Genomic DNA, 26,315 nt, shown 5'->3' with positions numbered 1-26,315 from the left:
TATCAATCATCGTGTGCATTACATACGATGAAATTTACACATTGCGTTTACAAAATGTGTACATTTATACGAGTCCGATGTGATATCCATTTATATAAGATTAGCTGACCCGACAAACTTCGTATTGCCACAAATTAAACTATGTTGTACATAAATCGTGAATTTCGGATGACCTTTGTCACAATCTCGAGTTTTGCACGTTTCTGAGAAGTTCATGGGTGTTTTAATAAACAAATTTTCCTCACAGTAAAGTAGAAAACAACTCCCCCCATCGCTCAGCCTGATAAAATAAAGCGGATAGGATTTAACTATTCGCCATCATTACGAACCATTTCGCCGAGTACCATTTTGCGGATCACCAATTCTCGGTTGACCATAACGCGGAATATAGAGTTTCGCAGAATACCATTTCGCGAAAAACCTTACGCGGGATGTACCATTTCACAGAAAATCTTTTCGTAGAAAGTACCATTTCGCAGGGGTGACCCAACTGAAGGAAAGTAATAGAAGTCAGCAGATCTAGGAAAATAAATAAACCTAGATAGAGGTGATCTCTACGGGGGGCTGCCTCCCGCAGTGGCCGGCGCTTCCGGCGGCAGGTCGCCGGCAACACTCGCGGCCTATGGCCGACTCGCGCTGAATTATCTAATGTTACTATTGATAGTTTTTGGTGGTCTTGTTATTGATTAATGTTTTATGAGTCTAAAATTTCTCGAGTTTGATTAGTTTTTGTGTTACGCAAAGATTTCTGTTTTATTTGTATGAGAGTCCTTATCCCCCTACCACAGGGATGAGGGGTCTCAAACCATCATTAAAAAAATTCATGCCTCCAAAACCCCCCACATGCCAAATTTGGTTCCATTTGCTTGATTACTTCTCGAGTTATGAGGAAATTTGTACTGAAGTTTTTGGAGCGTATTAGTAGAATACGGTAAGCTTACTAGACTTATCATGGCTACGATGGATGGAATCCAGTGCTGTGTGAGAATCTCGGGTGGATTGTCGGACCCATTCGAATCTCGCAGGGGACTTCGACAAGGAGATGGTTTTTCCTGCCTGCTATTCAACATTGCGCTTGAAGGTGTTATAAGGCGAGCGGCGATCGAAATGCGGGGCACGATTTTCAATAAATCCAGTCAATTTATCTGCTTTGCTGATGACGTGGATGCTGTCGGCAGAACATTTGAGACGGTGGAAGATCAGTACACCAGACTGAAACGCGAAGCAGAGAAGATTGGATTGAAAATAAATACGTCTAAAACGAAGTATATATAGCACCGCGGTTGCGGTCTCGTTGAAGGCCGAGCGTATCCTGCTCCATCCGTTTTCGAGGTTCGAAGCATCTAGCTCCACAGAGGAAGGCAGAGCTTCATTCAGTACGCGCGCGTAGTTTTCGGCAGTTCGCGGGTTGTCTAGTTGCCGAATGTTTAGCCGAGGGGGGTAACATTGTCGCGAGGTATAAACCGTCGATAGTTTTGAGCGCACATGTACTGCTACTAGGTAGTGGCCCGAGTCAATATCCGCACTCCGTAGGGAGCGTACGTTGGTGATGTTCGAGAAAACCAGGCCCACAATGAGAATATGGTCGATTTGGTTCGAGGTTCATTGGTCAGGTGATCTCCAGGTGGGCTTGTGGATATCTTTGTGGGGAAAGAAGGTGCTTTTGATCACCAAGTCTCGGGAAGCCCCAAAGTAGATGCATCGCTGACCGTTATCATTCGTGCCGGTGTGCAGGCTATGGGGCCCGATCACCGGTCTATACTTCCAGGCCGACACGGGCGTTCATATCCCCGATGACGATCTTGATGTCCCGTTGTGAGCAGCTGTCGTACGTTGCCTTTAGCTGCGCATAGAACGCTTCCTTCTCGTCGTCGGGTCTACCTTCGTGTGGACAATGCACGTTGCACGTACGATGGTTTAGTTGAAGAAACGGCCTTTTATCCTCAACACGCACATCCTCTCGTTAATCGCTTTCCAGTCCATTCCGCGATCCTGCATTTTGCCCAACACTACGAAGCCCGTTCCCAGCTCGTTGGTCGCTCCACCACTCCGGAAAAATTGGACTTTGCCGCCACGGATCCTCCACACCTTCTCGCCTTTGCGACAGATCTCCTGCAGTGCCATGATGCCAAACTTTCGGGGTTCTAGCTGATCGAGCAGCACCCTGTCGCCACCAACGAAGTTTAGCGATCTGCAGTTCCAGGTACTAAGTCTCCATACCATGTTCTTATTTCGGCGCCTTGGTCCATGCCGAATATTCCGAGAAGATATTTCTTGACTCTTGTTCTTAGTTTTTTGGGTTTAGATAGGTAACCGTACTAGATCTTACGCTACGGAGTCTCGTGATGGGGCTGCCATCTTGCAGTGTCGGGACACACTGTGCCTCCTCCTCTGTTAGTATACGACCTTAGTTTCCACCGGGGTTGGTTTCCTGATTGTCTCTAAGGTTGCTCGTTTTCCGGTTGGTACCACGTGGAGGTAGGGGCAGGAGTTGCTAGATAAGCTAGGGACCACAATGGGATCTGTTTTACGCATTATCCAACCATTTACCAACCACAGACTAATTATCATTATTATTCTAATTATCACTAATTATTCTCACAGTCACCTCACTTTTCTCACCCGACCTATTCTCACAGTCACCCTCACCTCACCTTACAGGTCCCATTTGAATTATACAGTTACCCAGGTGAGCGAAGTCACCTAGGTGACTCTGAGAATGGCAATGGCAAATTGTGCTCTCACCTAAAAAAATTAGGTTTTAATTCGAGTCAAAGATGCTGATACCTGATACCTGAAGAGCGGAAAGGTGAGAGAGAGGGAGGGGGGGGGGGGGGGTGTATTAGAGTAGTCGTTGTGACTCCTACCTTTTGTTCAATGCTGGAGAGTGCATGAGTCGAACCAAGCTATAATCAAAGATTATAACCGGATTCGAAAACCGCCAGGGCATGTGACTTGCTGGTACTGATGACCATGACCATGTCCAGCGCCTCTGTGGTTCAAAGGTACACGGGTACCAGTGAGCGACACGCCCTGGCAGGTGTTGTGGGTTCAATTCCGGTTATAATCTCTGATTACAGCTTGGTTCGACCCATTCACCTTCCAGCATTGGACAAAAGATAGGAGTCACAACGACAACTTGTTAAGCATAGCTACCTATTACCCCCCCCCTTCCTTTCCACCCTTCCCCTTCATTCCCGAAAAAATCCTTCTTCATTACTTTCCCTTACCGTCCCTTCATCAATTGTAGAATCATCGTTCAAAAAAATATTTACTAAAATTGTTTAATTTCGTTATTTGTTTCTCTTTGAAGAAATCCCGCTCGCAGTTCTGAGATCAGGCAACCGGGAACTAGAGATGGTCGGGTTTCATATTTTCCAAACCCGAACCATACCCGGGCCCGAAATTTATTTCCGTCAAACCCGAACCCTAATTTTTATTTTTCGTCGAATCCGCATCCGCCCTGAACTCGTACTGTATTTTAATTTCATAAAACTCACACCTCGATCCAAGTCTTACCAGTTTTCATTTCGTATTATCTTTAACTTCAGACTCTGAAATTAATTTGAAATTTTGGTTTCAGTTTTCGTTTTACTTTTTGCGGGAATGCGTTCCAAGTTTTCTATGAAACCGTGTAAAAAACGAAACGAAAAATTATTTTGAAATGCTTGGATCTTGTTTCAGTATGTTATAACGGTATCTAATCGCCAAAAGTCAATTTTTAAAATTCTCTATACTAGCTTAAAGGTAGCAGACATGAAGCACGAATCACGAAACTTTTTTGAAATCGTAAAACAAACCAGCAACTTGTGATAGCAGACATTAAAGAAATGTTATGAGAAATTTGGTAGTCTTCTATCAGTCGGATCAATCGCTCGTTAGGGCACAGTTATGGCATGATCCAACTAACGAATTCTGGGTGTATATAACTTTTGGTTTAAATCCGGAAATTCCTAACCGTCTAAAAAGCAACCAATCCAGCGTAGCTGATATCTGAGTCATACTAAAAATGTCATTAAATTATTGCTTGTTTTATTATGATTAAATAATACTTTTACACAAATTGAATGTGGAGATGATCCGGTTTCTCATTACTCGAACTCAAACCCGACCCAAACTCGGGTTTAATTTTTTCGCTAAGCCTGAACCCGAATATTTTTTCCCGGCCAAACCCGAACCCGACATTTTAAAAAACTTTTTTCGGGTTTTGGGTTTGAAAACCTAGCTTTGCTACTCAATAGAAAATTACCGGGTAAGGCCACGTGGAGGCGCTAGATAGGAGCTTGGGATGGTTGGAGCTCTGTTGGACGCTTCCTCATTCACCTTCCCCATTTCATACCCCTATAACCCAAGCCTTTTTATATTTACAGAAACTATACCACTGAACAGTCAACTATCACAGTCTGAAAAAAACATTAAAAAAATAATTAAATAGGCTGACTGACCATCACATTAAAAGAAATAATACTCAATAAACTTCAGAAGTCAACGAATATTTTAATTTTAAAATATGTAAATATTCATTACAGCAACTGTAGGTATTACATGAGCCCAATTCGGGAATTTACGTATAAGGTCATTGAACTCTTTCGTATGATTCTTATGGAATTCCCAATACGTAGACACGACAGCAAGATCAATCAATGGTCCTGTATAATCTTTCTCCTGGTGTTCAAAATCCATTGTCACATTCCACGGAACATCATCCGGTAATCCGTGAGTTATCAGTACAAAATGACCATTTCTATTGTTAAAGTTAGTAGTTGGTGTTACACCTTCAAGTAAACTCCAGTTAACCAACTTTATGCCAGATTTTGGTCCAATAATGAGCGATGACTGGAAACTACCTTCCAGTGTGAAATGTAATCGTCGAATGTGATCACTTATCTGCTCTGTACCTCGCAAATTAAGCGTAACTGTTTTTTCCACAATAGGTTCCGGCCCTGGAATCCAAAAATTGCTGAAAATATCGAAATATTATTGGATTTACTCTCCATCGCTCTTCTTCTTAGTCATACTCAAATCGAATTTGATGCCATATGGAATAAAACGGAACAGCACAAAATATCTCCGTTTCACACGTATTCATTTGGCTCATTGGAATGATAATCTCAGGACTAACAACGCCACGAATGAGACGCTGGGAATTTCGGTCCATTTCCCGAAAAAGATATCCAGAATCCCTTTTTCTCAACGATCCTGTTTTATCGTAGTACAATCGCAATGTGTGCTGTAACATGCAATCTAGATCATTTTAGTTTCACATGGCCTTTCATATATTCGACTTACTGTTACATAATGCCGTTGAACTGATGGTGCATTGGCGCTATCATCACGATAAGGAAACCCAACCTGGGTAAAACAGGCTATCAGCAAGGCAATTAATATTAACACAGTTAATCGAGAGATTAGCTCGGATGATTTTTTTAAAAGAGCTACCAATGGAAACATGTAGCTGCCCATCAACAGTACACAAAGTGCTGCTATGGTACCTAATAAATATTCTGGATTTTCATTGCCTCCAATTCGTCCGGAAATAGGTATGAATAATTTCATAAACATATGATAGAACTGTGTTGCCCAAAGCATAGTTATAATCTGGAATGCAACGTGAATCAGGAGCCATTTCCGTGAGCTGTTGTACTGATGACCAAGTACAGATGTCACAAGAGCCGACGTCAGAAAGAAAAACTGTACCACCATAAAAATATAAGAACTACGAATGCCGGCGAATGTCAATGGTATTACAAGCACTGTCCAAAATAGGCTAACTCCAATCAGACGAGATTGTGTAATTTGAGACAGATTTAGAAGGCTCTGGAAAGATATAAATTAAAAATTGATTAAAATGAAGAGGCCACTCTGCTTCAGATTAAATATTCTACATGAAAAAAGCAGTTTATTAATACCATATCAAATTTTCACTTTCTACCGGATATACCTATATGTAACTAGATACAGCTTATGCAAAAAATTCCAATTTTAACAAAAATTATCAATTGACCTGTCTGTTGCGGAACGGTCCAAATAAAAAAGGACAAATCAATAAAGCACACATTTTTGGTTAGAAAAAGAACAAATAATAAAAGTATCTATTTTTTCAAACAAACTTTTGCGCGAATTATTTATATTGAGCCGTGTTAAGATACCTTATTTTGCTATTTTTCAAACAATTTTTTTTAAATTTAAATTAGTAATAAAAACAAACTTTAAACTGCGTTCAACATATTTATACAAGCATTTTTTTAGTGCTCGGTTAAAAAAACTCACCTTTTTATCAATAAAAAACATGCTCACAATCATCTGCGCGAAGCACTGAGATAACAGTGCCGGACAGCAATACAAACCTAAGATAAGATATGGAGTTGAATACCAAGACATGGCTCGCCCCATTGCGTCTAGTTGTCGACCGATTATCAGGCAAATTAATACACTGAACAGCGTACCTATTACAATTGCTAAAAATCCGTACATAATTTCTCTGATGATGAGGGCTTCTGCGGATTTTTTTATAACTTTGCTAAGCCCAAAATAGGGCAGCAAAATTGAAAGTATGGCGACAAGGATATTAATTGTGACGGCAGTATTCGTTGAATAGCATACGAACAACAATCCTAGAAAATCATAAAACACAGAATATCCTAAAGAGGCCTGCTCGCTGCGACTGTTTTCCAATTCCTCACTGTTGGCCATTTCTCGAGTAATTGCAAGTATATTATCGCCCGTTCTCTGAATGACTGGCATAGACAAATAGTCGATGTTATCATATTTTGTGTGGTAACGGTAACCCTCCACCATGTGAGCAAAATCCATTCCAGGTATATGTCCGAAATCTCGAAATATTCTAAAATCAGTGTCTGATGGAATTAGGCCTGATTGGAAAATTTCTTCAGCTGTGGCATGAGCAAAGGGGTAACGAATTGCACGAGCATATACATCAATCATCCACGAGTGTTGAGGACCGCTCTGGAAAAGTACTTCTTTGCCTCCAGAGCCTGCAGATTCCAGATTTAAAAAAGCAGCCACGTGCTTAGCCCAAGGATGCTGAGTAATAAACCCATGAGCCCCCTGTAACGGAGTTTCCTCAGCACCATTGAATAAAAATATTACTGAATGCCGTGTTCGTTGTGATTGGCGAGATAACACCCGCATAACTTCCAGCATGACACAGCAGCTTGCTCCATCGTCACTAGCTCCAGGGCTACTAGCGACCGTATCAAAGTGGCAATTAAGCATTAAAGCAGGGCTTGTTGAGTTTTCATTTTCACCAACTAGCATCACAACTAAATTTTGGACATTTCGATACAAACTGGTTAATGGATGTCCTTTAAACTGTACACCATATCCACCGCTTACAGTCTGATGCTGAACAAGCAATTTCTGATTATTATGCTTAGTAGCTTCAATTACTGCAATCTCCTGCTTAATGTAATTAGCAGTCAATTTTTCATTTGCTTCACTACCAGTCGGTTTCGGGCCGAAATCGTTTAGGACCTTTAGGTTTTCCCATGTTCGTTCTGCAATAAACGCTCCAGGGTACTTTTCCAAATCAGCCTTTGTTAACGCTTCTGGCAAATTAGTAAATAAATAACTTGAAATGGAGCCGCAGAACAGCAACAGAACTACACCGAACATTCCCAGTTGGGAATCAATTTTGTGTAAATTATTCTCATCGTCTCCTACGGGATCATATTGCTTTGATTTGATTAAACTCTTTCTTGCTCTCCGTTGATCGCTCATTGCTTTGCAATATCCTGATCACCTGCCAACTAGCCGATGAGTTTTCTGAGTAAAAGAAACAATTATTAAGTACTTTACTTTTATCTCGGTTGATTTTGAATTGGTTGTGAGCACAACTTACTTACAATCCTTACAATACGGGATGTCTTATCGGTCTTATCTTCCCATGAGGCTGTAAATATGCCGCTTATATATAAAATGAATTATGTAAATAAATAAACAATTGACATAATATTTTTAGATCGTCTATCAACAAACACTGCCCGATAAAAAATTTCTCCTGCTTTTCGTATCCAGCTTTTTACGAGCCATAATGGCGGACGTGTTCGTAATATTCGAACAGCATTTTTGACATTTTCCTAATACATCACACGTTTTCTTTCCGCACGTTCACTGTAAAACTAAAGGAATGTACGGAAAGAAAACATGCGATGTATTGGGGAAATGTCAAAAATGCTGTTCAAATATTACGAACATGTCCGCCATTATGGCTCGTAAAAAGCTGGATAAAGCCTTATAAAATTCTAGATAGAATTAATAAAAGGGCGAATGTCGCAAATATAAACAAAACGAGTGAGAGTTATTTTTTGCTGGACCAGCATAGGAAAATCAACCCTCACTCAGTTTGTTTACGCTTGCGTCATTCGCCCTTTTGTTAATTCTATCTTCAATTATCCACTTTTTCGCGTGCGTAATTAGCGATGTCCGGTAATCACTCGATTTCGAGTAATCGATTAGAACATGGAGTAATGGAATACAGCAAAAATTCGCTAATTGGTGGTTCGTTAATTGGGCGTTCGATAGTTGGGCGGAAATGTCAAAATTCACTGTCAAAATGAATTATTTGAGTGGTCTAGAAATGCGATTCAAGATCATATTTATTGTTGCTCAGGGGATAATCCGCCGGATTCAACGTCACGGGTTACGTCTAACTGTTTAGCTAGAGGTAATGTGGTATATCTGCGTTTTGTCGCTGTTCTTCCCGGCGATACAGTCATTGTCTATTTAAAAACAAACTAGTCATATCAACAGTTGATTATTAATCATCATACTTGAATGCAAAGACAGCAGACGGAAATATTTACTTACTCCAATTTTAAACTTAACCTGGTTTTCAATATGTATTCCGAGTCACGAAAGTTTTCAAAATCAGAGACAAAAATAATTTGCGTGCCCCTCAGGAAACGGTCAGTCAGCTCAATTAACGAACACGGCTCGATAGTCGTGGCCCAATCAACGAATTCTTCATTGGCGGAACTTGCGCTCATTTCTAGGGGGGGCTATCCAGCTTTTTACGAGCCATAATGGCGGAGGTGTTCGTGATATTTGAACAGCATTTTTGACATTTCCCTAATACATCGTACGTTTTCTTTCCGCGCGTTCACGGTAAAACTAAAGGAATGTACGGAAAGAAAACGTGCTATGTATTAGGGAAATGTTAAAAATGCTGTTCAAATATTACGAACCCGTCCGCCATTATGGCTCGTAAAAATCTGGATAATCCCAGTGAACCGATCATAACCGTCCCATTAATCGAAATTTTCGAATATTTGTAATACAATACTACTAGCACGAATACTGAACTAATCGATTAGTGCATAGAACTCTAACCGATTAATCCGTAATCGAATAATTGAAAATTTCGGACATTACTGTGTAATGGAGGCTATCCAGCTTTTTACAAGCCATAATGGCGGACGGCGTTCGTAATATTTGAACAGCATTTTTGACATTTCCTACATCGCAAGTTTTCTTTCCGCACGTTCCTTTATAGATTTACCTTGAACGTGCGGAAAGAAAACGTGATGCGATGTATTTAGGAAAAATTGTCGCTATCCATGAATGTTTATCAAAATTTTGACAATTTCACACCCCTGCTCTGCATACACCCTTTTGCAAATTTTTGCTAGAAATGTCAAACAACGTGAGTCAAACCTCAAACGTAGAGTGACTATATACAGAGTGGCGACAAGTCATCCCAAATGTATGCAATGCGGTTTTTCCAAGGTTTTTCTTTCTCTTTCCTGCATACGCGTTGGATAGGCCGTCTGCTCGATTGGAATGACACTGACAGATAATTATCTGAGAGAGAGTCGCGGAGACGGTCTTCTTTTTCTTATGCTTTGGCTGTTCTTCTTCTTCCTATTACGTTTGCTTTCATTTTCGGGCAAATAAATGAAACTTGTGCGTGAACATCTCATTGGACATGTGAAGTGTGCATTTTATAATAACATATTTTGGTGTTAATTGTCACACGGGAATTTCAGTTTTTGCAAAAATGTTAATTTACAATTGAGACAAACAAGACTAATTCAATTCCGAATGTGTTTTTCACAAAAACACCGGCAGAAAACTTATGAGAATTAACAATACTTTTCCATTTTGGGACAACGATAACGACTGGCTGCATTTGACAGATCGTACTGGCTGCATTTGACGTTAGAATTTTTCCTCTTCGCGAATCTCTCTCAGATAATTATTGTGCTTTGCAAGAAATCTTTTCATTCTCGGAAAGTTCATAGCAAGCTGTCAAAATAATTCAGTATTGAGCGAAGCTGACGAATTTTCGTTAATTGAATATCGATATTTTTCACATATCGATACGTATACTCAGTTGAAAGCATAATCAGCAAAATTGCTCGCATCACGTGACGATCAGCATTTTACATTTATTTTATAACACTCCGTATAACGTGTTAACATTTACAGAGCTGTTGTATTTATTTATATGCATACCGAAATTAACTATATTTCGAAAAAATCTCTATCGAGATTTCGTCCACAAATGTCGATACCAGTTATATCGATACATTATCGCCCAATGCTGAGCTCGCCAAATATTGAAGGATGTGCTTTTTTCCAGAGGTGCCATACAAATAGATCAATTTCTATTGTTTAGATTGTTTGCATCACCATTCCGTACTTCTTAAATTTTGTTACTATTTACACCAATTTTTGTACTTATGATTTATATAAAACAGATTTTTGAATGTAAGAGGCTAAAAGAAGTTTTTTATGGTAGTTTTAGTTGCTAAAGCATCAGTAACAATTGCACATATAAACCAAAAAATATTTGGCCACCTTTCCTTGTTCTCGTTGCGGTGATTGACGATGCGGACTACCGCCGCAACACAATGAAAATTTATGTAAATAACCGCAATATCATTCCAATTTTGACATTGTCGCCACTCTGTATATAGTCACTCTACTCAAACGCACCCCATCGGCAGACAACCATGTTTTCGCCGCCAACATCTGGTGTGTGCGAAAATGAGATAGCATGCCAGCACTGCGTTTCACTGGTTTCACTCATTTGCGAGCAGTCTGATTTGGGGGATTTGGGCCGCTGTCAAATTTTGAGCCCCGGACATGCTGTCGCTGACGTTTACTGCAGCTCGATATAGAGATGTCGATGGGGTATTGGGGTACTCAAACGTCAAAGTTACGTTACGTAAAGCCAAAGCGTAAAACCGATAAAAAAGAAAAATAATATAAATATAGTCTTAGTCTCAGATAAATAATATTTATAACTAGATAGATTGTAATTGTAACATTCACTAAACTGTTTTAAACATGTCTACGCTGTTTTGTTTTGCTAATAGAGTTTTGAAAACCTCGCCGCATCTGAGTATGTACTGTTGTACATGATAAAGTTGATCAAATTTAATTGTTTTTTTACATTAGTTTTTTTTCGCAATGCTTCCAAGAAAACGGGTGGTAGCACAAGAAACCCGTCTGATCACGGACGACCAAAACATCGCGGATGGAAGGTTCAGGATGGGCATTATGTATCCGCCGGTACCATTCTAGCAACTCAGCGTACACCTCGCTTTCATCCAGGCCTAAACGTAACTATCGTAACTGCAGTAATTATTTTTTCTAACTAAAAAGATTTCAGGTTGGATTCGGAAAAAATGGAACCATATTTGCGCTAGAACATGGGAAGGTATACGTTACATGTGAAAAATTGGATCTAAACTGGGAGCATACATGGGTACAACGTATATACGCCGGTCGCGAAACTCAAACTATTTTCAAGAAATTCTTTAATGTAGTGCCCATAGAACAGCATAAACGTTTTAGGCTGATAGAGGAATCATAGTGTAACTATTATCAATATTAAATAATAATCGCGATAGAACCTTTCTTAACAAAACTCGTTTAGAGAAAGTTATTTGTTGTTATATGGCAAACTGGAAGGGGTCACTATTACCTACTTTTGCAAGTGCACTGGTACAGGTATATACCTGAGACAGCCCTGAGATCTATATTGCCCATAATCGCATATCAGTCCCATGTGAATTTTCACTGAATAAATATCAAGATCATTTGTTTTCATGCTATACCATCTTAGTCAAATCACTGAATAAATATTAAGATCGTTTGTTTTCATGCTTTACCATCTAAGTCAAAGATGGTAAATGTGGGTTTATCTGCCACGTGTCCCTGTGGAACGAAAGGTGTTTGCGGTGGACGTAACATGTCCAAATTCGTACGGATGTTGCGCCCAAACATAACCTCGGCCGGTGACATTCCCTTTTCAGCATGACGATTCGGTGTGGTACGATATGTTAAAAGAAATATCTCCAAAGCTTCATCAATGTCGCTTCAACTCCTCCCTTCGCCAATTTTCTGCACCGCCCGCTTGAAAGTGTCAACAGAACGCTCCACCTGACCGTTGGACTGAGAGTGAAAATTCTGGATTTCGACGCTCGTGAATTGTGTTCCGTTATCGATAACGAGTGCTTCTGGCATACCGAAACGCGCAAATATGTTCCGCAATATAGTGATCGTTGCTGCTGACGTTATACGGCGCGTACGAATCACCTCTGGCCACTTAGTGAAGGCTAGGGTTGCCAAGTGGCCGGTTTTTGGCCGGCCCGACCGGTTTTTCACTTGCAAAGCCGGTGACCGGTCAATCCGGCAAAAAGGCCGGTTTTCCGACATGTGAAGCCGGATTTGTACTTTTTACCTGTTTTGTTAAATTTTCTGATAAATTTATTAGCAATTCTGAGCAGTGGATCATTGAAGATAGTCAGTTTAGCAGTGACAATACCTTGGTTCTGGCTGCAATATACATTAAATTGCCCACTAGCGTCAGAGGCAAGTAGTTGTCACTCTAAAATTAGCTATCTTCAATAATCCATTCATTGTTCGTTGTGGTTGCGACTGTGATGTCCTGCCGTTCGCTATCTCCACAACTGATTGCTCATCCCATTTACAACTGTCAATCGACTTCCACTTTCTCTCTGTGCTGGTTACTCCAGGCAAATCCTCTAATATGCTGGCGCAAATCCCACCCCCCCGCATTTTTGAAGGCAGGACCGACCGGCCGGTTGTTCTAATTTTCAGACTTGGCAACCCTAGTGAAGGCATCTACGGCAAGTAAAAAGTAATCGCCTTCAATTGGACCTGCATAGTCCACATGCACTTGTTTCCACGGGTCGGTTGGCTTTGGCCAAGGAACCGGCGCTGAGTGGACTGGGGACTTCAATACAGGCGCACAATGCTTACAGCCCTTGACGTACGAAACGATTCCTTTATCAAGCGACGGCCAATAAACATAGCTTCTGGCTATCGCTTTCATTCGTTGGATACCTGGATGTCCCTGGTGAAGCTGCTTCAAACAGCGCTGCCGATGTTGGTCTGGAATCACAAGGCGCTCGCCGAACAAAATATATTCACCTACGGTGCTAAGCGAATCACGTCGAGAACTATACCGCTTGATATCCGGATCAATGAGCGCGGAACTTTACGGCCAACCTTCTCGAAGGTAATGATAAACCAAACGAAGTTGCAAGTCTGCTTGGGTGTCTTCTTCCACTACTCTGAAGCTGAGTGGTTAAACATTAGTTACACCATCTGCAACTGATTTCATATCCTCCTCTAAAGTAATGCTTGAGATGACATAATCCTCTTCAGGTTTGGTATGGCTGCTGATTAACCGTGACAGAACGTCAACATGTCCAAACTTTTCGGTTGGGACGTGCTCGATCGAAAAATCATACAAGAGTAACGTGGGCGCCCAAGGCTGTAATCGGTTTGCCGTATACACCGGAATGCCTCTCCTTGAACCGAATATTCGAACCAGGGGCGCATGGTTGATCTCTAGTCGAAAACGACGACCGAAGATCATTTTGTGAAATTTTGTAACGGCAAAAATGATTGCTAACCCCTCTCTGTCTGGATGACTATAACCCTGCACTGCCTTCGTTAGCGAGCGTGCCGCGTGCTGCACGACCTTCATCGAGCCATCCTATACCATCCTGACAGCTATGCTGCCGCCTAAGAGCCTAGCGGCGTGCGAATGCGATGGGGGCACTCCGCTATCCACCTTTTCGCGTGCGTAATGGCGGCTTGTGGGTACAATTTTCGAAAAACGTTAACATGCCTTTGGCAACTTTATTCTTGTCAAGTTGATGCTTCCACGCTTGATTGTTGTTGTAGAACTTTCAAGCGTACGTGAGCGGAATTCCCAAAAGGAAATGAACATTGTCGAAAAGTGTACCAACTGGCCGCCATTAAGCGCGCGAAAAGGTGGATTCCAGTTGTTCCCAACACTTTACAACTGCTCAAAAGTTATTGATATACTCCACCACAATCTCTAGACATCAATCCCAATGGAAAGCTTTGGGAATATCTCGACAAAAAAGTTAAAAACCATCAAATTTCTAACAAAAACGATTTTAAAAAGCACTTGATGGACACATGAGTCAAAATTCCCATCGAAATCGAATACACGAAAAAACTCAGACAGCAACGTTCCAAAATGACTAAATAGGGCAGTTGCAATGAGCAAGAGATACCATACTAAATACTAATCCTTGAAATTAGGCTATATCTTCGGAATCCAAACTGTTAATTTGAGTCCTGCACGCATATGAATTTGAGTGGATTTTTGCATGCGCTATTTTAAATTGTTTTTATTTTTTCTGATAAATAAAAACCATTTTTCCAACCAGATATCATAGACCCTATTCTCACTGTCACCTCACCTCACTGCTCTCACCCGACCTATTCTCACAGTCACCTCACCTCACCTGACAGCTCCACATTTTGAATTGTACAGTCACCCTGGTGAGCGGAGTCACCTAGGTTACAGACGGTAGATAATCTACAGACGCGCAAAGAGCGTGGCATAAAACACCAATCGAACCGTCAAATCGAGACACCAAATGAGCAAAGTAAACAAACTTGTGTTTCGTATAGACAGGGAAGACTAAGTTTTGTAATCTACTAGAGATGTTAAAACTTTAACTATTGATTTACTAAAAACATATGGATTAGTTACCTTGGATATATCATATAATGCTTTGAAAAATTCAATTGGCTTGTTCACTTTGCATGGAACATACCAGGTGATTCACGCAACTTACTGCTGATTATAGGAAGATTGATCCAATTCTGACTAGTTGCCAAAACTGTTTAAATAATATAAACAAAAAAAAGTGTTGCCGAATTGGAAATTTTTCTCTTTGCGCGTCTGTAGATTATCTACCGTCTGTAACCTAGGTGACTATGAGAATCGCAAATTGTGCTCTCACCTAAAAAATGTAGGTGAGGTGACTGTGAGAATAGAGCCCCCTACCTTAATATTGACATTTGACTATGATGTTATAAAAACATGTTATAAAATAGTTAAATAAATGTAATTATGTTTTAGGTGTAGTCAATGACTGAAGGATAGTAAGTCAAAACGTCCGCTGAAAGCATCATAGTTTTTATTTTCATCGAAAAAATCAACTAAAGTGATATGTACTAAATAACATGTCCCTTAAACTTTCAAATGTAGAAAGACGAGTTTTGCATGTTGGTGTACGAATACAAGTTTGTATCGGTTGTACAATATTTTCCCGAAAACCGTTTCCTCGATACCCAGTTCCCCAAAGGATATTTTCCCGAAGCCTATTTCCCCGAATGTACCACTTTCCCGAAAACCATTTCCCCGAATGTACTACTTTCCCGAACACTATTTTCTTGAATATAATACTTCCCCGAAAATCACTTCCCCGAATATACTACTTCCCCGAAAACCATTCCCCCGAATGTACTGCTTCCCCGAAAACCGTTTGCCCAAATGTACCATTTTCCCGAAAAGTAACGTTTTATATTTCGAGGTCACAAATTATAAAGACGTTGAAGCTAAGTAGGGGAGTGTCGTCGGTTGGGCCACGTTTTGGTATTCGCCCATCACTTTCGTTTCAAAAGGAATTTGGGAAATCTTAATACATCGTTGCAAAGATCTAAGAATAAGGTATATTTCCGGAAATTTTTGAACTGATTGCTTGAAAAATAAAAAAGTTATAGGCATTTACGTGAAGATAAAAAATGTTGTCATAGTCGGGCCATATTGTACAGGTTGGGCCACCGCAGAAAATCTAAGACATACGAATTGAAATTCTATATAAAGACATGAAAAAGATGAACTCATGAATGAAACGGCTCATATAGGTACAAATACCCTATTTTTAATTGCATTTGTGCGAAATTTTGGCGATCTTGTAAAATCAATATTGTTAGAATCGCCTTTTCCGAAGTGTACAACTACAATGAAAAAACAACAACAAAAATCTAGGTTTTTATCGTAATAATTTTGCTTTATTTCATTACATTTTACGTGACTGACATTCTCTAGCGATTATTGCGCTTCTGCGCTTAAAATTGTGGCGGTCCAACCATGACTACTCAAGTGGCCCGACCTTTACAAATAGCACTTTTCTAGTATTTCACCTTAGCCTTCCCAAACACCTTACTTGAGGGGATTTCCCTATTGTCTTCGTGTGCAGCACAACACACTTCATACATTTTCAAAATTTATCTCGATAATTGCATTTCATGAATCATTTCTTGAAGAAAAGTTCATTGCGCCTGGAAAACTTTTTTTGTAAGATTTAGTCACTGAATTCAGTACGGGTGTTTTGAATACATAATTGAAACTCAGAATATTGTGAAAAGTTAGCTATCACAGTAAGAAGTTTTACAATGATTCTATCATAGATATCATGAGTTACTAAAACTGTATAATCGTGATGGCCCGACCATAACAGTGGCCCGACGATAACGACAATACCCTACACTGAAGTCGCTTTTTACGCGACTATTTCGGAATTTACGCGGCTTTCGGAATTTACGCGGTTTTCGGAATTTACGCGGTTTTTTACGCGGTTTTCGGAATTCACGCGGTTTTCGGAATATACGCGTTTTTTTCGCGATTTTCGGAATTTACGCGGATGTGCTCAAAACGTCTATTTTTTCGCGTAGTGTTGAAATTCACAGTTTTTTTACGCGAAATTTTAGTTTTTTTTACGCGAATTTTGGAATTTACGTGGTTTTTTAGGCGGTTCTTTTACACGGTTTTCGGAATTTACGCGGTTTTTCTTACGCCGTTTTCGGAATTTACGCGGTTTTCGGAATTTACGCGGTTTTCAGAATTTATGCGGTTTTTACGCGGTTTTCAGAATTTAGGCGGTTTTTCTACGCGGTTTTGATTTACGCGGGACGTATCCTTCGCGTAAAAAGCGACTTGAGTGTACATCAGAGATCAAAGTATTATGCATTACTGATGCGAGGCGCGCAAATTCCGTTCGGCTAATTTTGGCTCCTAATTCCGTGCAAATGGTATTAAAGTCAACAATATCTCTCAACAAAACATGCACATTTCCTTCAACAAGTGTACGTTCAAACATTTTTGTTGAAAATGTTCTGTACGTTCCGCTAGGAAACCGCCACCTTTAGACCATGCGTATGAAATTAGGCGTCGCACGCAATTGCGGCACCTCACGGACTCAACGAATGGTTGTCCGACTTTCTCTAGAAAACTAAACACCAGAAAATAAAATACCGAAGGATATTCCCCAGAAAGAATCATTCTCCAGAAAATCAATGCTCAGTACTAAATTCCAGAAAACCAATTCCAAGTATCAAATTCCAGAGAACCGATTCCCAGAAAGTACTATTTACCAGAAAGCTATTGGCAAGAAAAAACCAATATCCAGAAAAATATTTAACCCTAAGTTAAAAATAAGTGGAGCGTTCATTTATTTAAAAGAATTATAACTTACATCAGGAAACAAAACCAAATTATTCTGCAGTAGGTATTATTATAATTATTAATATCTTTTCTTCCAACCACATATTATCTTCATCTGTTATCTTACAGTTTATTAAGTATCTCTCTGTTCTGGATTTTTCGCGCATCGTCTAATTACCGCATTTGCCCGTATTTTCGACTTTCCCCGAAAATTATTTTCTCGGATAAACGAATGTTTTCAAAGTCAATATTACGAGTACAATGAGTTACGCTTATTACAAGATGTGGCACCTAACTATTTTATCGTATTAGTAGCAAACGTTTCCTTTCCTAGATGATTAAGGGCGAGACGGCTAGGGCTATGGTGTGCTTGTCAAACTCTATATATTGTCAATTGCAAGGAAAATTGTACCATCCAAAGTGCGATATCGCTCATAAAAGTGCTATTTTGCATTAAATCGTTTCGGTATCTTCGGCGCACTTTTTCGTTATCTTCCAAGCAATAAGTGCGCCGAAGATACCGAAGCGATTTAATGTAAAATAGCACTTTTATGAGCGATATCGCACTTTGGGTGGTACAATTTTCCTTGCAATTGACAATATTCGATGCGTTACTGATATGCACCAAAAATTTGGCTCTTAGGGTTACCATTTTTTCCAAATTAGAGTGACCAAGAAATTTTTGCAATATTTTTTACTTTCAATCAGGTATTTTTTTAATTGCTTAGAAATTGAAATAACAGCGAAGAAAAAATTTGACTTACATATAAAACTAAATGGATTGTGATACTTTAAGCTCGCTTTAATTAATTGTAACAAAACTCATTACGACCATTATCAATGACCTTCAAACAAAACAAGTTTGGTTAGCTTATTACGAATAGACTGAATGCTTTTTACTATTGAGTATATGTGTTTTTATGAAGAACGAACATTGGAAGAACTGGGATTGTTATTTTTGAAATACTACTGCAAATACTAAATAGGAGGAATTTTTTATGGGGATGATGATTTCGATGCTAGGTACGAAATTTTCGCTTGACACCACCCCCCTGTAGACGGCCGTAGGCCGCGAGTGTTTGCCGGCGACCGGCAGGAAGCGCCGGCCACTGCCTCCACCTCTATTTAGGTGCATGTGTTTTCCTAGGTTTACTGACTAATAGGGGTTATCCTTTAGTTGAGTCCGAACGAGCGATAGCGAGTAAGGACAGCATATAACCAACAATTAAGTAGACCGAAGGCTGCGAATCGATGTTTCCTTACTGTAAGAGGTAAATTCTATGACTGAAGATGAAAGAAGGAAGTAGTCACCAGCGACTTTGCTGGCCTAGACCGTAACTGAAGAAGATGTGCACCGTCTGATGAGCGGTATCGACTATCAATAGCAAAATGCGACAATATGTTTGAAATAATGACGAATTTTGTTTCAGTTTTTCATGAAATATAATGTCATTACCTTTAATTGACCTTTACACAGTGTTTCGAGTGAAATTATGGTAAAAAAGTGTTGTAATTATTATTGGAGCTTTGCTTTTTGGCACCCTTAAGACCTAGTGCCCTTGGCGGTGGCTAGTCTGACAACCGCACGCTATGGCACTGGCCTTACCTACATGATCCGAAAACAATTTTTCTTTTATACGTTGGAAATCATACCAAGGGACCTAAGAAGGTCAAAGTTCTGCATCTGTTCACGAAGAATGATCCATCTATTCACCAAGAAAAATGATAGCCATTTCACCGTTGGATGTAGCAGACTTTCGCACGCACAAATTTGTGAATTGCCGCATACCCAGTCGTAGTAACTAATTTTCAGTTGATTCCGCACAAGCAGCAGTTATTTTATGAGCAAGAATATGTGAAAACTGGTTTTGTTTGGTAATGTTAAATAGTATGTTACATGTTCCGTCAAAATTCATCGACGTTTCAATTGTTTCAGCTTTATATGTTTTTCTACTTTTTGATTTGCAGCCTTCTGTGGTACTCAACCCCAGTTTTTAGATTATCAAATTTTAAACTTATCAGATTTGCAGTATAAAACTGCATCACCTATTCTATAATGCTGCGCAGTGGAAGTAATGGCTTATTTTTAAAAATATGCTTTCCGGGGAAGCGGCATTCGAGAAATTGGTTTTTATAAACTGTATTTTGGGAATCTAGTATTATTGAGGAAACTGATTTTCGAATTCAGTACATTCGAGGAATCAATACATTCGGAAAAGCATTTTTCAGAAAAGTTTCATTCGGGGAAAATATTTCCCCGTATGTCGTATAATCTTACACATATTTCTATTTTGAAGATACTGGGAAAGAAATTGGGTAAGACCAGACATACACAGGCATTGCAATGTCACATGAATTTTACTCGTGGAAATCAGTATTCGGGTAAGTGGTTTTCGGGGAAATGATACCTTCGGGAAAATGTTTTTCGGGGAATTGGTACATTCGGGGAATTATATTTCGGGGATTTAGTACATTCGGGGAAATATCTTTCGGGAAATTAGTACATTTGGGGAAATATATTTCGGGGAATTATTACATTCGGGGAAATATCTTTCGGGAAAATGGTTTTCGGGGAATTGATATATTCTGGGAAATATCTTTCGGGGAGACGGGTTTTGGGGAAATGGTTTTCGGGGAATTGTTATACAATTGTATAATAACACTAGACGCGAGAGCGAGACGGCCGCAGGCCGCGAGTGTTGTCAGCGAGCCACCATCGGAAGATTCGGGCACTGCGGAGGGGCAGCCTTATTCCAAAAATTCATCTCCAGTGGTATTTTTCCGTCTTGCTAGAAATCTGCTTGTTTTCTGTGTACAAAAAAGGCAACAAGCGATACGGAAATATACCACTGGAGATGAATTTTTGGAATATCGAGGAATTACATCGTTGAGTGCCGTCTCGAAGTTGTTCGAGCTAATCGTTTTGTAGCTACTTTTTTCACATTACAAGTAATATTTGAGCGCGGATCATCATTTTTTCCTGGCCGATCCACTACAACCAATTTACTGTGCCTTACTACGCACATCATCGACAACATGTCTGCAATGACGCAAATAGACCTTCTATATACCGACCAGCCTTTGATAAGCTCATTCACGTAATCGCTAAACTCGAAAGGCTTGGGATAAGCGGAACTATCCTGCGATGGTTCCATTCTTATCTAACTGATGGTTGCCATAGGTGATTGTATATCCAGTACATTTTAAGCAACCTCAGGTATTCCGCAGGGTGGTCATCTCGGACCCCTCATAAAAAAGCCATTGGTATAAACATCTTTTCGAACTTGACCCTTCTTTATCGACAGACTCCGCAGCCGGTTATTAGAGTACTGGAAAATTACGGGGCTAGTGCAAAGATTCTATTAACGCTGCAGCGGCACCACCCAGTCGAGATTCGAACATACGACGACAGGCTTGTTAGGCCAGCATCATACCCCGGAACTAACTGAGCGAGCCCTCGGACCCCTCATATTCCAGCTATATTTCAACGACGTAAATCTCGTGCTTGAAGGACCTTGATTATCATATGCTGATGATCTAAAAAAAATATTCTCCCGTATCCGCTCAACTGACGACTGCCTCGCACACCAACGTCAGCTGGATGTCTTCGCTATGTGGTGTACCTAAAACAGAATGATTATAAATTCCTCAAAATGCTCTATAATATCCTCAAGTAAAAAAGATGCTGCTATTTTTAACTACACACTACTATCGAGCACTGTCGAGCTGGTCGATCATATCAACGACCTAGGTGTAACCTTCGATGCAAAGCTAACATTAAGACAGCGTCTATCTTATATCGTCAACAAATCCTCCAGGATCCTGGGATTCATTTTCAGGATCGCCAAAAGTTTCACAGACGTCTACTGCTTAAAAGCATTATTATGCTCCCTGGCCAGATCGACTCTAGAGTACTGTTCTGCGGTCTGGAACCCGAACTACCACAACAACGCTTCGTCCATCGCTGCTTCCCGCGTTTTGCTCTTCGTCGATTGCCCTGGCGAAATGCTGACCAATTACCAAGCTACCGAAACCGATGCCTGCTGATCCACCTGGATACTCTTTCCACACGGAGGGAAACATCTAAAGCCTTGGTAGTCGCCGACACTCTGCGAGGAAAAATAAAAAAAGCAAAGCCTTGGACTTAAACGTCTTTCTAAGACTTGACCCTTCTTTATCGACAGACTTCACAGCCGGCTATTAGATTACAGGACATTTACAGGGCTAGCGCAACAATCCTGCTGACTCTATCTAGCAGCACCGCGAGGAAAAATAAACTGCCCTCAAATTCTTGAGCGAATTGACCTTAATGTGCAACCTAGATCCCTTGGAAATAGTGATGTGCTGAGGATGGCGCCACCGTAGGAACTACAGCAAGTTCGGAGCCCTCAGTGGTCCCTAGAGGACGTTTGTCAAAGTTGCATCCATACGGAAATATGCACAATACGTTGTGTAGTTTCTGAGAAAGAGGTACATAAAGTTTGAAAAACGCGTTTTTTCAGGAGCGGCTGTCGAGGTTGTTGCACTAGAATGCTTATGTGTATGATCGTTTTTCGGCCACCTCCGTGGTCGAACAGTTACATAATATCGAAATAAGCGGAAAAGACTGTAGAATCAAAATCTATAATAAAAAAAACGATTTTTTCAAAATGTTTAGGGGTTTATGTCCGCTTAATGATTATTCGTGCATTAATCAGTTGATCACACCGGTTGTAGTAGACTTTCTCCGATTTCAGCCAAATTTCATATAATTACTTTTTCCAATCTTGCATTCAATTTCTCAAAATTCTGACGGATTGATCAATCCGCCTTGCAGTGGCGCTTTTCCATTTTTCTCAGATTTGACCAAACTCGTGTTGTTGTAGTCAGATTTTCCAAAAACACGAATTTTTCTCGTTGAAATGGCTATTATTGAAATCGAAATGCTTATAATGCAAAAATATTAAAATATTGTTCCTCTTTTGGAAGTACCTCCCCATTTGTCAGCTTACCTCCTTTTGTCTACCCGGCCACTTGCACATCTGTTTTCTTTACGGAAATCCCTATAAAACCCTATAAAGAAAGAGAAACGAAGATTTTTTCTTATTTGCACCTTCCGCCTTAACAACGGCCACCCCACCCATAGGAAATGAATAGTTTTGTTATTGTACTGTTTTGAACATAGCTTTTTATTTTTTTTATTAGTTTAGTACTGCATCCTATCCTGAAATCTGAAACATGTTCTCAGATCAATTCCACACTGCTTGAATGATTGCCCCTGTAACCCAAATAGAGTCGGCCAACAATAATTTGCACTTGCATGCTTTGCATGATCGAACACTTTTTATACGGGTCACTTTGATTCGGTGCATAATTACATTTGATAAACCTACAGCTGCGAGCATTGCAGTTTAGTGTTTCGTATTGTGATTTTTTTCAGCAAGTTCCGGTCATCAACTCCCCCTTTTGTCCCACGTTTGTCAACTCCTTCAGTTCTGATTCCCTTATGTCAAGGAACATGTATGCCAAGTTTAATAAAGAACGGTCAAATTGTTTCGGAGTTATGGTCTCCCCCCCTCTTTGTCAACTCCTGGTGTTGATTGCCTGATGTCAAGGATCATGCGTGCCAAGTTTGACAAAGAACGGTCAAGGCGTTTCGGAGTTGTGCCCTCCTCCTATCAACCCTTCCCCCTTCCTATCAGAGAACCTCCCCCCTCCTTTTTGTTATCCCCAGTGCTTCTCTTTTGTCAAGGAACATGTGTGCCAAGTTTGTTGAAGAACCGTCCAGGGTTTTCGGAGTTATGGCATCCCCCCTGTTGTGAATCCCCCTCTCTTCTTATCAAACCTATCAGTGCTGTTTCCCTTATGTCAAGGAACATGTATGCCAAGTTTGGTGAAGAACCGTCCAGGCTAGGAGTTATGGCCTCCCCTCCTGTTACGACCCCCCTCTTATCAACCCCCAGTGCTGATTCCCGTATATCAAGGAATATGTGTGCCAAGTTTGGTGGCAATCGGTCATGGCGTTTTGGAGTTATGGTGGTATATACATACTCACGCTCACTTTTATATACATAAAATGACCGAGACTGGCAAAATTTTGCCGAAATTCAAACGACCATAACTTCTACAAAATAGAACATTGTTAGTTGAAATCAATTACATTCGACGGGGAATTTTTTCTAATTTTTCAAAAATATTTCAAGATTCGCAGTAGCCAGTGGACACCGAAGATATTCCGGGTTGTCCGAGGGCATGTCAAAAACTGATTTTTTTCATCGCCTGTATCTTTTCCTGTCAAAGAATATTATTATTATTCATATTTTATCCCGAAACTAGCTCGTTTTAGGAAATATCCGAAACCATATCAATATGGGTGTCAAACTGAGTCGAGTCGACTTGCTCGATGTGGCTTACGGAATAGGGCCCTATGTGTCAATACACTAAATTATTTTATGTCTAAATGCTCTAGCTCTAGCGGCGAGTAAATTTGAAAGTTAGAAGTTGACAGTTAAAATGATCTATTATTAAACCCATTTCTAATTAATTTTCTTGTTGGTCGCTAGGTACAACTTTGGTTTAAAAATAATAATAAAATAATAATATTTAACCCTTGGATTTTGAATATTGTTCGATATCATCAGTAACATTGTTGTAGTCGCTCCGCGCTTGTTTTTCTATTTATTGTTGCTTTAAATTATACATTGTTTATCAATTACATCGTTTTAGTGTTGATATCGTGTCGTGTGAGCGCTGTTTAGGTTTTTACAATGCACCCAACCAATCGTAGATAGCATCAATACCCTCCTTGTTAATCGCACTAAACTCCACGATGGTAATATCTTGCGGAATTTGTTTCTTGAATTTTTCCATTTGCAGCATCAACAATGCCTCGTTTCTCATTTGGCGGTAGGCTAAATCCATTTTAGAAAGCACTAGTAAGAATTTCGTTTTCTGTAATCTGGGTTCAGCTAACATCGAATATAGAAGAACGCCTGCAATACGAAATCCCTTACACGGTTGAAACACGTGATGCGCTTCCATTCACTTACCTGCAGCAGAAATTTGACAAAGATTTGAAGTGTCCACGACATAAATGACCCGATCAACTGGTTTATTCAGATAGTCCCTCCATATGGGAGCTAGGCAGCCTCCTACTTCCCGAACCTGAACGACATCTCGCTTACGAGGTGATGGTTTTGCATTCACTTCCTTTTCGTCGATCACCATTGGTGGAATTCTGATAGTGAATAAATTGGTTCCCACACTTGGAACGGAGTGAGACGTAAAAGTGACCGAGTCCTGATTTTGAAGACAGGTGAGTAGAAGCGTTTTTCCCGCGCTGATTGGGCCTAGACAAAGGTAAGACATTTATCTTGCTGTAAATAATCTGTCCGTTTGTTTTTCAAAGCATTGATTGATCGATAAAAAGATACACTGTTTGGATGTAAACTTTTTTGCGCATGCCTTGAAATATTATTATAACCATTGGCGTGGCAATGTTTGTATGGAGTAAATGACCATGGAGCGTCGAAATCATCCTAAAAACCAGAATCAATCCACCCAGTGGAGAAATACATATGGGTCATTCCATCTCAAAGGTATACAAGGTTTGGATTCGACCATCAGCGATTTAAACCAAAGTTGGCATAATTGTTCATTCCGACCCCACAACCAATTTCCCAAAGTTTTGCGTCGATTAATAAATCCTCCTAGCAGTGGCGCTACTTCCTTTTTTACAGATTTTCAAAAAAGTCATTTTTTGGGTTTAAATATCTCTGAATCAGTTTGATGTGAAGACATGCCAAAATACTTTTTCTATGGGTTTTTGGCCGCGCAATCGAATGATGTTAGCAGTTTTTATCTAATTTGTCAACTTCATACATTTTTTTGCAATTTAAAACGAAAAATGCGAATAACTCAAAACATCACCAATTTTATTTTCAAATAAACATGCTTAAAATGTTCGCCAGAAAATTCTACATAAGAATCACTTAACTATAAAATACAATATTGGTGGTTTGGGAGATATGGCGTTTTAAATATCTGGGGCATGCGTAATTCTATCTGAATTGTGAGTGAAAGTATGTTTAAACACGTCTACCTAAAACTTCCGGACATTTTCATGACTAAATAGTGTATTTTGACGAAAAAAGTGCATTTTCAACATATATTCAACATAACAAATTTTCATGTTCTGGATCCTTTTGTATATACTTAAATAAAAGTAACAATTACGTACAAATTTTAATAGTTTTATCACAGACAAACAGACGAGACACTCACGTTAATTCCACCGCCCAATCAAAAACCACTCATTTAAAAAAACATGTTTCGCAACATGGCCACACCGCGACGCGCGGGTGTTGCTTCGAGTTTTCAGTATAAAACCATACAAATGTAAAAACCCTACAGCATAAAACCCTGCAAATGGAAGCTACTCCGCAACATGCATAATAGAGGGTGCTAGTGTGCAAGCACTGTGTAGGACGATGGTTTTTAAAGGATTTTCTTCTATGTGTCATGTCAGTTCGTCAGTGGTTTTATTATTTAATGCATGCATAGTTTT

The 26,315-nt window shown here is 39.9% G+C and overlaps 3 protein-coding genes across 4 annotated transcripts; 1 reads left to right on the top strand and 2 right to left on the bottom strand.

The window, feature by feature from the left end:
* Positions 1–4,503: 4,503 nt before the first annotated feature.
* LOC128742201 (endoplasmic reticulum metallopeptidase 1-like) lies at positions 4,504–7,921 on the bottom strand. 2 transcript variants are annotated; one of them, XM_053838488.1, is made up of 5 exons: positions 7,862–7,921; positions 6,271–7,785; positions 5,290–5,817; positions 5,019–5,230; positions 4,504–4,960 (listed from the first exon to the last, which is right to left on the bottom strand). In XM_053838488.1, exons 2-5 carry the CDS (start codon positions 7,738–7,740, stop codon positions 4,504–4,506), a joined length of 2,667 nt encoding a protein of 888 aa, XP_053694463.1. In that variant the 5' UTR covers positions 7,741–7,785; positions 7,862–7,921. The 2 variants fall into 2 exon arrangements, with proteins under 2 accessions (XP_053694463.1, XP_053694454.1); XM_053838479.1 differs by having other exon boundaries at positions 7,866–7,921.
* Positions 7,922–11,221: 3,300 nt separating this feature from the next.
* LOC128745293 (50S ribosomal protein L27) lies at positions 11,222–12,076 on the top strand. The gene is made up of 3 exons (XM_053842327.1): positions 11,222–11,368; positions 11,425–11,588; positions 11,639–12,076. Exons 1-3 carry the CDS (start codon positions 11,314–11,316, stop codon positions 11,840–11,842), a joined length of 423 nt encoding a protein of 140 aa, XP_053698302.1. The 5' UTR covers positions 11,222–11,313; the 3' UTR covers positions 11,843–12,076.
* Positions 12,077–24,511: 12,435 nt separating this feature from the next.
* Positions 24,512–25,117, bottom strand: LOC128745726 (ADP-ribosylation factor-like protein 16). Its single transcript, XM_053842806.1, has 2 exons — positions 24,799–25,117; positions 24,512–24,741 (listed from the first exon to the last, which is right to left on the bottom strand). The coding sequence occupies exons 1-2, from the start codon at positions 25,115–25,117 to the stop codon at positions 24,512–24,514; spliced, it is 549 nt and encodes a 182-aa protein (XP_053698781.1).
* Positions 25,118–26,315: the final 1,198 nt, after the last annotated feature.

This window comes from Sabethes cyaneus, chromosome 1, assembly GCF_943734655.1.
Source record: "Sabethes cyaneus chromosome 1, idSabCyanKW18_F2, whole genome shotgun sequence".
Taxonomy (NCBI): domain Eukaryota; kingdom Metazoa; phylum Arthropoda; class Insecta; order Diptera; family Culicidae; genus Sabethes; species Sabethes cyaneus.
This window is presented reverse-complemented; position numbering and strand designations above follow the sequence as displayed.